This window comes from Coenobita brevimanus, chromosome 6 (assembly GCF_032717465.1).
Source record: "Coenobita brevimanus isolate Jiangsu-jjx chromosome 6, ASM3271746v2, whole genome shotgun sequence".
Classification (NCBI taxonomy): domain Eukaryota; kingdom Metazoa; phylum Arthropoda; class Malacostraca; order Decapoda; family Coenobitidae; genus Coenobita; species Coenobita brevimanus.
This window is the reverse complement of record NC_136959.1, coordinates 40,128,281-40,140,958: the sequence shown is the minus strand read 5'-3', so window position 1 is coordinate 40,140,958 and position 12,678 is coordinate 40,128,281. Positions and strand designations below refer to the sequence as shown.

At 41.7% G+C, this 12,678-nt stretch overlaps 2 protein-coding genes across 2 annotated transcripts in view; one reads left to right on the top strand and one right to left on the bottom strand.

The window, feature by feature from the left end:
* The window catches only part of LOC145401028 (nucleolar protein 10-like), a 259,963-nt gene extending 251,603 nt beyond the window's left edge, over positions 1 to 8,360 (top strand). The window contains exons 8-11 of the mRNA XM_080273404.1: positions 430 to 446; positions 2,863 to 2,925; positions 7,685 to 7,839; positions 8,248 to 8,360. Coding sequence (XP_080129530.1) covers positions 430 to 446; positions 2,863 to 2,925; positions 7,685 to 7,839; positions 8,248 to 8,360 — 348 coding nt within the window. The remainder of the gene's footprint in view (positions 1 to 429; positions 447 to 2,862; positions 2,926 to 7,684; positions 7,840 to 8,247) is intronic.
* Positions 8,361 to 9,543: 1,183 nt separating this feature from the next.
* LOC145399689 (uncharacterized) overlaps positions 9,544 to 12,678 on the bottom strand; it is a 91,673-nt gene continuing 88,538 nt past the window's right edge. Inside the window, exon 4 of the mRNA XM_080272239.1 lies at positions 9,544 to 9,935. Within this exon, the coding sequence (XP_080128365.1) occupies positions 9,719 to 9,935 (217 nt within the window). The 3' untranslated portion in view covers positions 9,544 to 9,718. The remainder of the gene's footprint in view (positions 9,936 to 12,678) is intronic.

Sequence of the window (12,678 nt, the reverse complement as noted above, 5' to 3'; positions counted from 1 at the left end):
GCTCTGCTGTTCCTCTCCTGCCTCTTCTTCGTGTGAGTGATGATGGCCCCACCACCCGAGAAGAGGAAACAAATGGTTCTGATTCTGGAGAAGAAGAGGGAGATATTGGACAAGGTGGGCGTGGGATGGTTGATGTACAGTACAGTCGGCAAGATTTCCGACTGGACCACCTGGTTGCGGGATTTGGCTAATGTGGCACCAGCGCGCGCCCGTTTGTGTGTGTGTGTGTGTGTGTGTGTGTGTGTGTGTGTGTGTGTGTACATGCCCGACATTTTTTCGAATCGCTAAGCTTCATCCTTCGAATCATATTATGTGGCCATTGTATTATGCTATGATATAGCCTAATAAATATTATGTGATTGGGATAATGGGCTGTGCACTATACTATTTGTAGTCTGAATTATATTAAATAATTCCCTTGCCTTGCAGCATGAACCACGATACAGGTTGAGTTGTGGTTCAGAAACAGAGGGCAAGTTCACCCAGAAATGGTGCGATGTAGGGGGAAGGGGGGAGTATGGGAGTGAGCGGCCAACAGTTATATATTCTTAGTCATGACAGTATAGTTATCAACGTATCGATGTTATCCTGTGCCCAGATTGATGATAAACCTATTTACTTTTATTATCTTTATATAGACCCGATTACACACTAGGATACCCCCTCCCTAGTTAGCGGAAAACATGCCCTGCTCCACTGCCTCGAGTCTCTCTCTCTCTCTCTCAACCTCCTCAGCTGGCTATCAGTAGACACACACACACACACACACACACACACACACACACACACATTATCAGTTTGTGCTAATGCGTAATGACGTTGCATTTAGTATGTTTACCTAAAATTTAATACTGTGTCAAAATACAAGTGCAATACATAACCACCTCACATGGCGGATTACGTTAACCAGTAATCAATACTTATTTGCGTAGTTTATGTTTCAGTAATAGTCATGGGGTAGCCAGACCCACACTGATATTTTCGTTAATGCTAAAGGTAATCGTGTGTGCTGTGGCGGATATCAGTTAGTGGGGAGGTGGCCGCTGACACCTCCAATCCTCATAGCTATGGTGTGGGTTATAGTGTCACTGCAGAGGTTCCTGTTCCTCCAGTTATGTCAATAATTAAACTTAACATACTGATGAACAGCCATTTCTTATGAAAAATACAAACAGCCTATATGGAACTATGAAGCATATTGTGGGAGCTTTCCAGCTCTCACGCACCAGTCACAGTCTTGGTCCTTTATTTCAGTATTGCCAGCCTGACAGTGTGCAGTGTTAATGAACATGCTATTAATATTAGTTCTACATGCTTATTTACATTTAGAACAACAGAATTCAAAGCAGGATTTCATTCAGTACACAGAATGCCAAATACAGCATGTGTGTGCGTGTGAGTGTGGGACAATACATATGGTGGGGGTGGAGGGAGTATAGTATGAAATTTGTCATAATGGTAAAATGGGTGTGTGCATACGTGGCTAAGGAAGTCCACGACTGATATGTAATCTTTGCCTTTAACACTTGATGTCACACACTTTAGTATTTACTTAGGTTCTATTTATAAGTCTGTAGCATGTTACATTATTATATTTTTATTATTTTGTTTTGGGGGTGAAACCTGAAACACCATATAAAGACAAACACTGAAGTATTATAAAACAGTGATATGGAATCCATATTTTATGAATAACTATTTCTTGCAGGAGAAAATAATGTTATTTTAATGTTCATTATAAGATTACACTGTAGGAGCATCTGTTTTTAATGGTAGCTTACCGGATTCCAAGCGATCAGTTTATTAAGTTATACTAGAGCATAGATTTATGCAATATATCCATTATATATTGTATTAACTATGTCATGAAGGCTCACACAGTGGACTTTCACGTAAACTACTTCGAAAAGGCAGCAAGTTCAGTGTTAATAGGATACGAAGTTCACGTATTTTTTGGTGTGGTTATAAATCCAGCTGTCCTTTACTGGCCAATGTAATTCGTTATAAAATGAGAGTGGTCAAGTGTAAAACCAATACCCTATGTCGCATAGCAGTTTGAAAATGATCACTGATAATAATTTATGATTACTGTATGACCCTCCCGAATGACCACACCCAGAATCTTTGTTTTATTTATTTTAATGTTGGGCCACTTGGAACAGATATGAGCAAATGACACGATAGCCCACGTGTTTTTATTGAATATAACCCAGCCAGTATGAAGTTTCTTGATTAATGTGATACGTGGGTGTATGGTTATCAGGTAAAAGTGAGAACTTACACACACACACACACAGAATATATATATATATATATATATATATATATATATATATATATATATATACACTGCATATATTTGGTGGTGAATTATAAGAATTATGGTAAACAGACAGGTTGAGGAAAAACTGGAGAGTGTGGAAGAGCAGTAGGTAGATAAAGGTCAGTGTATAGAGATGCGTTGATAGTCTTCTTCATATGACTGTTACCAGGAATTTTATATTCATAAAATTTAATGACAGAGGAAAGATTTCTGCAGGCAACAGTATTCTAATGCATATGTATAAATTTACTGACGATATTTTTAACGACCATATTTTTATACTGTATCACTAAAGTTTTAATATTATTAAAAAAAACATTTAGGGATCAATTGATATTCATAGCAATAATACGTCTAGATGAACGCATATTACCAACACTTGCATCACTGTTCATTAAGCCTTACAATCCTCATAAAATATACCAAACAAATAGTGGATAATGAACCTTAACATGAAAAACGGTGGTTTTTCCCAAAGCGTCAAAGATATTAGAAATGAAACTATATGAGCGATGTATGAATATTCATTTCACGTGCAGTTACGACCGTAGGAACATCTTCGAGAAGCCCAGAAGTGGACACGTCACCGGCAATGTCTGGGGGTGAGTGTGCATCCATGGTATGGGTGACGTCACCAGGATAGAAGGGAGTTTCACTGCTAAAAAATACATTGAAATTTTGCAGGATTTTTTCCTCCCCTCAGTTCAGGAGCGGAACTATCCGTTTCCTCCCGGCCCTATAATTTTTGTTCAGGACCGCTGCCCCATCCACACGGCGAGAAGAGTCTGGGAATGGTTTGCAGGTCGAGAGGACTTTCAGCTGCTCGACTGGCTCAGTAAAGAAGCAGACATGAACCCCATCGAAAATGTTTGGGGGATTATGGTTAACTGTTGGGAGCCTGAGTGTGAACTGGTCCACAATCACGCCTAGTGGGAACAGTTCAGAAGCCAGAAACAGCTCATACGGACCATGTCGCCTCTATGCAAACAGACTGAGAGAGGTGATCGAGAAGGAGGGTGGGTTACTTCCTACTAATGAATGAGTTCCATACAAATCTTATTTTTTTTTTTTATAATCCTCTGATTATCTATCTATTGCCAGACGCCTCAATCCCGTTTGGGGTGGCCACAAACAAATCGCCTCCAAGTCGCCCTGTCCCCCGCCATTTCACTGCCCTGCTCCCAACTCACACCCCCCTCTCTCATATACCTCTCCACCCCATCCCTCCATCTCATCGTCGTCCTCCCCCTCCCTCTTCCCCCCTCCACCTCACTCACATACACTCTCTTCGTCAGTCTTTCACCCTCCATCCTCTCCACATGGCCAAACCACCTCAGTGTGTTCCTCATAACGCTTCCTATCACATCCACATCCACACCACAACGCTCCTTTATATCCTCATTCGTCAGCCTGTCTCTCCACGTGACTCCACAGGCTCCTCTTAAATAACTCATTTCCACTGCTCTCACTCTTGACTTGTGTCCTTCCAACAATGTCCAAGCTTCACTTCCGTACGTTAGAGATGGTATCACAATACTGTCATGTAGTAGCTTTTTCACTTCCATGCTCACTTCCCTGTTTCTTATCACTGCTTTCAAGGAACCAGCTACCTTTCTTCCCTGCTGTACCCTTTCAAGCACTTCACCCTCCAAACCTCCATCCTTACTCATCACACTACCCAAATACTTAAACGTACTCACATATTCCAATTCCTCACCATCCAACCTCGCTGTACATTCACTAACTTCACCTCTCTCAAAGACCATCACTTTACTCTTCCCTACATTCACCTTTAGGTTCCGTTTCTTACAAACTCTCTCAAACTCATCCACCAAGCCTTGCAGCTCCCCTTCGTCTTCACTCAACAACACAGTATCATCTGCAAACAACAGTACAGGGAGTTTCCAAACACTATCCTCTCTCACCAGGGCCACTCCAACATCCACTACCCTGCCTTGTGCCTCTGATTATAATTGATATTATTCCATGCAGTATAACAATCTAACAGTAACTTTAATAACTTACTATAACTTACCTGACAATATAAATGATACGAAACTATCTTATACATTTTGCTCACTGACATGATTTTTATTACGTGGACTTATACAGAAATTAGTGACGTTTATGTGCATTTCTTAACGCAACTTTCTTGTTACAATTGCAGTTTTTTCCCCATTAAAATATGAAGCTTTCTTGATTGGCACAATCACAACTCTCCAGACATTTTGCCAACTCGCTAGACATCTTGCCACCTGTTCACATGCCTAAGGTGCTGTTTTCCAGTCGTGATAAAGATTTTTAAAAATTACTCAGGAAAAACTTGGTCAGTGTGTGATCAATAACAAATACGGGTAAACTACTAACAACTGCACTTGCTGTCTGCTCGATGTAGTTTTAAGTGAACGTCCACAATGACATCACTTATAATACAATATATAACATAACTCAAAGCTAGAGTATAACGTAACATACTGATCAAAGGAAATTCGATAATCTAAGCTTAAGAATCGCTGCACCTACAACGTATTTAAACATGTTATAATACGGTAATATTTCTTCCTGAAATATTCTTATTCATGTATTTTGCCACACATAATGCATTTATATATATATATATATATATATATATATATATATATATATATATATATATATATATATATATATATATATATATATATATATATTTCAGTGTTTGTCTTCATATGCTGTTTCAGGTTTCACCCCCAAAACATAATCATAATAATATAATAATGTAACATGCTACAAATTCATAAACAGAACCTAAATCAATACTGAAGTGTGTGTCATCAAGTGTTAAAGGCAAAGATTACATATCAGTCTTGGACGTCCTTAGCCGAGTATGCACACACCCATATTACAATTATGACACACATTTCATACTCACTACACTCCTACCACCCCCCACCATATGTATTGTCCCACACCCACACGCACACACACATGCTGTATTTGGCATTCTTTGTACTGAATGAAATCCTGCTTTGAATTCTGTTGTTCTAAATGTAAATAAGCATGTAGAACTAATATTAATAGCATGTTCATTAACACTGCACACTGTCAGGCTGGCAATACTGAAATAAAGGACCAAGACTGTGACTGGTGCGTGAGAGCTGGAAAGCTCCCACAATATGCTTCATAGTTCCATATAGGCTGTTTGTATTTTTCATAAGAAATGGCTGTTCATCAGTATGTTAAGTTTAATTATTGACATAACTGGAGGAACAGGAACCTCTGCAGTGACACTATAACCCACCACCATAGCTATGAGGATTGGAGGTGTCAGCGGCCACCTCCCCACTAACTGATATCCGCCACAGAACACACGATTACCTTTAGCATTAACGAAAATATCAGCGTGGGTCTGGCTACCCCATGACTATTACTGAAACATAAACTATGCAAATAAGTATTGATTACTGGTTAACGTAATCCGCCATGTGAGGTGGTTATGTATTGCACTTGTATTTTGACACAGTATTAAATTTTAGGTAAACATACTAAATGCAACGTCATTACGCATTAGCACAAACTGATAATGTGTGTGTGTGTGTGTGTGTGTGTGTGTGTGTGTGTGTGTGTGTCTACTGATAGCCAGCTGAGGAGGTTGAGAGAGAGAGAGAGAGAGAGAGAGAGAGAGAGAGAGTCGAGGCGGTGGAGCAGGGCATGTTTTCCGCTAACTAGGGAGGGGGTATCCTAGTGTGTAATCGGGTCTATATAAAGATAATAAACGTAAATAGGTTTATCATCAATCTGGGCACAGGATAACATCGATACGTTGATAACTATACTGTCATGACTAAGAATATATAACTGTTGGCCGCTCACTACTATACTCCCCCCTTCCCCCTACATCGCACCATTTCTGGGTGAACTTGCCCTCTGTTTCTGAACCACAACTCAACCTGTATCGTGGTTCATGCTGCAAGGCAAGGGAATTATTTGATATAATTCAGACTACAAATAGTATAGTGTACAGCCCATTATCCCAATCACATAATATTTATTAGGCTATATCATAGCATAATACAATGGCCACATAATATAATTCGAAGGATGAAGCTTAGCGATTCGAAAAAATGTCGGGCATGTACACACACACACACACACACACACGGGCGCGCTGTTGCCACATTAGCCAAATCCCGCAACCAGGTGGTCCAGTCGGAAATCTTGCCGACTGTACATCCTCCGTGAATTCAACCTGGCCTGCTCTACATTGTTTGATATCAAGAGATCCCGAGACAAAGCTTACCCAGTACATGGCTGACTTCGCATTGAAGACCAAATGCAATGTGGAGAGGAAGGTTATGTACCCTCCCAGGTTTGCAGAAATTGACCGCTCCACACTGATTTGGTATCGTCAACAGAGTGCTGCTGGTGTGCTGGTGCGTGGTACGGAGCTGACGGCTGCTGCTGAGAAGTTCGCAAGGCTCCATGACGCCTCAGACTTCAAAGGAGCCGAGGGTTGGCTCTTCGCTTTGAAGTTACAGCATGGACTTACCAACCGTAAGGCCCATGTCGAAGCTCTGGACGGCAACGAGGACAGAGTAAAGGAGTTTTGGCAGAAGGTGAAGGGCTTGATCGACAGGGAAGGCCTCACTCTCAGTCAAGTCTACAACGCTGACAAAACTGGTTTATTCTATCACTCGATGCCAACGTACACTCTAGCCGAGGAGACAGAGAAGCACGTACCTGGCCACAAGCTTGGCAAGCAACGGATATCTGCTTTGTGTTGTGCGAATGTTAACGGCATGCACTGGCTCAAGCCCATTAGTGTTGGCCGTGCAAAGCAGCCTCGGTGTCTTCGTGGGATGATGAATGTCCTTCCTGTCATGTGGTACCATTCGGTGAAGGCTTGGTTCACAGACAAGATCTTCAAAGACTGGTTTCACCAGCACTTCGTCAAGGTCGTCCATTACCAGACGAACACACTGGGAATCCCACGCAACCAGGTAAAGGCTCTCCCTCTTCTGGACAATGCACCTTTGCATCTGTCTGACAAGGAGCTGGTGGATGAGAATGGCCACACTTTAGGTGCATGTTTCTGCCACCTAATACGACTGCTCTCATCCAACCAATTGACCAAGGAGTGATCGTGACAACGAAGAAGCTGTACCGTTGGAAATTCCTGGACGAGGTGATGGTTGTTCTCGAGGACGAGGACAAGCGCAGGTAGGTACGGAACACGCGAGGCCAGCGGACTTTGGAAAACCTTCGCCGCTACAACATCAAGTCTACCATCTACAACTAGGCCAGTGCATGGAGGGAAGTCTCCGTCAAGACTCTGGAAAATGGTTGGTCTCGTCTGCGTCTTGGAACCGATGTGGTGCACAGTTTTCTAGGTTTTGATGTGGATGACTTCCATGCACGTCTTCGTGTGCATGGCGACGTTGTTGATGTCGACGAAGTGCGTAAGTGGTTAGATGATGACGAGGGTGATCCTGCATATCAGATCATGTCTGATATCAAGATTGCATCTTTGGTTGCCGGTACAAGAACCCAGCTTGAAGATTCCGACGAGGACAGTGACAATGATGCAGACTCCTACTCCTCTCAGCGTGCCACTGCTACAGCCATCCCCAAGCTGAGTGCAATCCGGGAGCACGTCGAGTTCGTTCTCGACTACCTGGAACACCCGGACTGCAACAGGGAGATGGGGCCCTCAGGACTTGTGAAGGAAGTGCATGCTTTCAGGCAGCACATCATCAATCGCCAGAATCATCATTCCTTGCGTCAATCAACCACTGACAGTATTTTCAGGTCCGTTACCACCGCCGTGCCTAGCCCTGGCTCTGCACCGCTGCCTCCCTAAAACAGGCCCTCCATCTCTGAGGCACAGCCCAACGCATCAGCCACGATGGAGTTGTAACTGGACGTGAGTTTGCGCCTCTCTTCAGAGTCGTTTGCAGTGGGTAATCCATCACCACGTCCTGCCAACTCGCCCCTAGACCACCTGCATCACCTACTCTCAGACTCTGACAGTGAATATACAGCAAGAACTCGCCATTAGACTGCACGGGATTTTATAGTGTAATGCGGTGTAAAGAACAGTGTGCAGTGTTAAGAAATTAGAATTCAGAGTGCAAAGACTTAAGTGCAGAGTGCAACACTGGTTACAGGAAAGTACAATAGAGCACAAGCGAGAAAAGACTACGCAGTGTTAAGAAATTAGAATTCAGAATGCAAAGGCTTAAGTGCAGAGTGCAACACTGGTTACAGGAAAGTACAATAGAGCGCAAGTGAGAAAAGAATGCGCAGTGTTAAAAAATTAGAATTCACAGTGCAAATGACTAAGTACAGTGCAAGACTTGATTACTGTAAGTGCTTCAGGTGCACCTTTTTAATGTCAGAGTCTGAGAGGAGGCGGGTTATTCATCGAGATGGCCACGGACTTGTTGTAAGTACCCAGAATAATGTTAAATAGTGTACTGTATTTTCCATATTCACCTCTAAAACCTCATTCTCTGGTTCCTTTGGATTTTGTTCACTCTTTTATGTCCCTAATTGGTGTGAATAGGCTATTAAATTAGTGCTATGCATGTCCAGTAGGGAGTTATATAGGTGTTCTTCTGAGTTACGCTGGGTTAGGATCCGTAAGTACCAGTCCAGGAGGCAGGGGCCCAATATCCGGACCGGCCCAATTTCTGGACATGCCTTTGGCTCTATTACATCGGATATTGGAGGGATTACTTCATAAAGCTGTTACATTCAATCGTAACGAGTTCCCACTTGGTGCTTTTTTTTATCCTTGAAGTGACAGCTATGGTAATAAAAAAATCATTTAAAAGACCCTGCTCATTAAAGTAAAAATCAAAACATTCCGAAGGCGACATTTATAGCTGATTATGACAATGGTCCTTCAAGCTGCAGTTTTATTGTATCTGTAAAACACGAGAAATCTGTGGACTTGAGGAACCGGACTCTAAATGTTGCTTAGCTTCACACCTCAGCATTGGAATTTCAAAACCACCTTTACGCTTTCTTTCTGATTGCTTTTCGTGCTGCTTGTATAAATGGCCACGGTTCTTACTCTAAAGCTGTCAACAGTGGTGTCCCTTTGGGTTCTGTCCATTTAACAACTTGCCTCCTCATATTCGTTAATGATTGTCCATGCTTTCCTAAAATACAATACTGTATGCAGGTTAATAAGCACCTACTTGTTTTGATGAATTCGACTTTATTTAACCTTATTAATACAGTAGTATAATATATAAATGGAAGATAACAACACAAATATAAGGCAATAGAAACACTCTATAAAACAACCTCACTAGGAGGTTCTGGGGGGGGGTGGAACCATCAGACATAATGACTGATTTCCATCAGTCCTCACAACTATTGCACAACTGGAAGCTGCTTCTTGGTATCTTACAAGAAAGGATCTTTAAGTCTGAGTTTGCCTTTGATCTTTGCAGATGACCTCTGAACCTTCCTTCTTTCCAGCTGATGCTCTTTCTGGAGCTCAGAGTGTTGCTGCTTTCCTTGTTTCTTAACTACATAGCTCATCTCCCGACTACCAAAGGAGTGTTGCATCACATGCTCATCAGGCTGCTCCTCTAGGCACAAGCGCTCACCCAGGCTCATCCTAAAAATAAAAAATAAAATGATTACATTCTCTTCCACTGTACTGTATGGAAATTAGTCATTTGCATGAAGATAAGACAATGGACCCTGCTCTATACTGGAAAATAAAACTATCAGCATATCGATATATACAATGATGTTGATGCTCAACCCGTCTGTTTGGCCCAGCAGACCCTTCAGCTGCCAATAAGCAACTGCCCCTATGTGGAGTCCTCCACTGTGTTCTTCGCACCATTGATGTTTCATCCCCATCTCAAACTGGCATGTTATGAAGTGTTCTACTGTAAAATGTGTGCTATATTGTGGGGGGCCTATTCTACAAGAGGGGCACTTGTCATGTGTATATACTGTATATACGCAATGACTTATCTTGCTCTCGTGTTCCTGAACTCAATTCTTTTGAATTCTCTACACTCTGGCTTTGGCTTTCCTCTCATTCTCTGACTAAATATATCCGTGCTGTTTACTTATCCCCTAATTCTACTGACTATCAAAAATTCTTCGACTACCTTTCTTCTACGATGGAACACATTCTATCCATTTCCCCTTTCTCTGAAATCTCCATTTTAGGAGATTTCAATTTCACCACCACCTTTGGCTCTCCTCTCCTTTCACTGATCCACCTGGTGAACAAGCCTACATCTTTCCTATCTTTAATGACCTAGAGCAGCTTGTACAGCACCCTACTCATATCCCAGACCACCTTGGAGAGAGCTCCAACATACCTGACCTCTTCCTTACAACTAATCCTTCTGCTTACACTGTTAATCTTTTCTCTCCGTTGGGTTCCTCTGATCACAACCTTATCACCTTAACCTGTCCTATCACTCTGGTACGGCCTGTGGACCCTCCAAAGAAACGTCGTCTGTGGCATTTTGGAGCTGCGGATTGGGAGGCCCTCAGCCAGTACTTCTTTGATTTTCCCTGGAATGATTATTGCTTCCATGGCATTTCTTTCTCATATCCTTTGTCTAACGTAAGAAAGCCATAATGCTGTCTGCAACAAGGAGAGGGCCTACAAAAGGTACCGAAGCCAACCAGTGGCATCACCAGGGGGGGGCTAGGGGGGGCTTAGCCCCCCCAAATCAAGGACTCAGCCCCCAAAAAATTGCAGCCCCCCAAAATAATAATAATAAAAAATCACCAGCTTACATAGTATGCTTGCAGCTCGGCATTGAGCCACCTAGCTTTCCCCCAACCCTCTACCGCAGATCCACTTTATTCGTGCATCCATATTAATTTAATAGAATATTATTTATAGCTATCTAATGTGATTAGTTATTCACAATTTACGTAAACCTATGACTCAAATCATAATAGTTAAAATATATTAGTTTCCCATATACTTTTTCATTGATAAGTAATACTGTGAAATAAATGAAAAAAAAAAAAAAAAAAAAAAACATTGCATTATGTCACTGCATGGGAGGATATCAGTTTGTATAGAATACAATTTTTTTTGTAATTTTGCTTTATCAAAATTGTTTTATAATGTAATTGCTTTATGAACTGGAGTTACTTGTTTTAGAATAATATTTTATAATATTTGTTTTTTTGTGAAAGGCTTTGTTTTCCTATCACAGTACCGGTAATGGAAGATAAATCTTGGCAATTATATCTATATACACTGAATAAAGAGCGTCTTTGAATTATCAAATTTAATATGGTATAAGACTAAGAAACCGTTATGATACCACATAATACTAGCAACTGAAGAAAAACTATTATCTGCAAAAAAGCTTTATACAGTTACCCTTTACACATTATATCATAAGGCTTACTGATACCTGGTATTAGGCCCATCAATATTCATGTGTCCTAAAAGTTTCTTATTAATAGCCTGTGAGACCTTATTTTACTTTTTTTTCATCTATAGGCCTAAAAAATGCCCCTAAAACTCCTCAATTTCTGAAAAATTTTCCAGGGGGGCTTACAGCGTCCCCCTCCTGTACCCCCCAGATGCATAGGCTCGCTTCGCTCGCCCCCCCCCCCTTCTACCTACACCAGGGCTACGTACGGCCCCCCCAAAATCTGACCCCTGGTGATGCCACTGAAGCCAACCCACCCCTGAATCACATCTTTTATATATACATTTCTGCCCGGAATCATGCTAAATCTGTTCTTCGCTCTGCTAAAAATAATTTCATCTGTATTAAATGCTCTCAACTCTCCAACTTGATTTCTTCCCGCTCCTTCAGGCACCTTGCCAAAAACCTTTCTAACAACTTTACCTCATCATCCTTCCCTCCTCTTTTCTACTCTGATGGTTCTGTAGCTATTTCTTCTACTGATAAAGCAGATCTCTTCGCACAGACTTTCTCCTCCAATTCCACCTTAGATGATTCCAGTGCTGTTCCTCCATCACTTCCCCCCTCTGACTTTCTCATGGCTGACATTAAAATTTCTTCAGCTGATGTATTTTCTGCCATCACTGGCCTCAATACTAACAAGGCATATGGGCCTGATGGAGTCCCTCCTGTTGTTCTCAAGAACTGTTCTTCTGTGCTTACACCCTGCCTAAGCAAACTCTTTTGCTTTTGTCTGTCAACTTGTACCTTTCCTTCTTGCTGGAAGTTTGCTCTCATTCAGCCAGTCCCAAAGAAGGGTGACCACTCCCAACCCTCCAACTATCGTCCAAATTCTTTAACGTTCGGTATTTCAAAAGTTTTCGAGTCAATTCTCAATAGAACAATTTTAAGGCATCATTCCTATCACAACCTTCTTTCTGATCATCAGTACGGGTT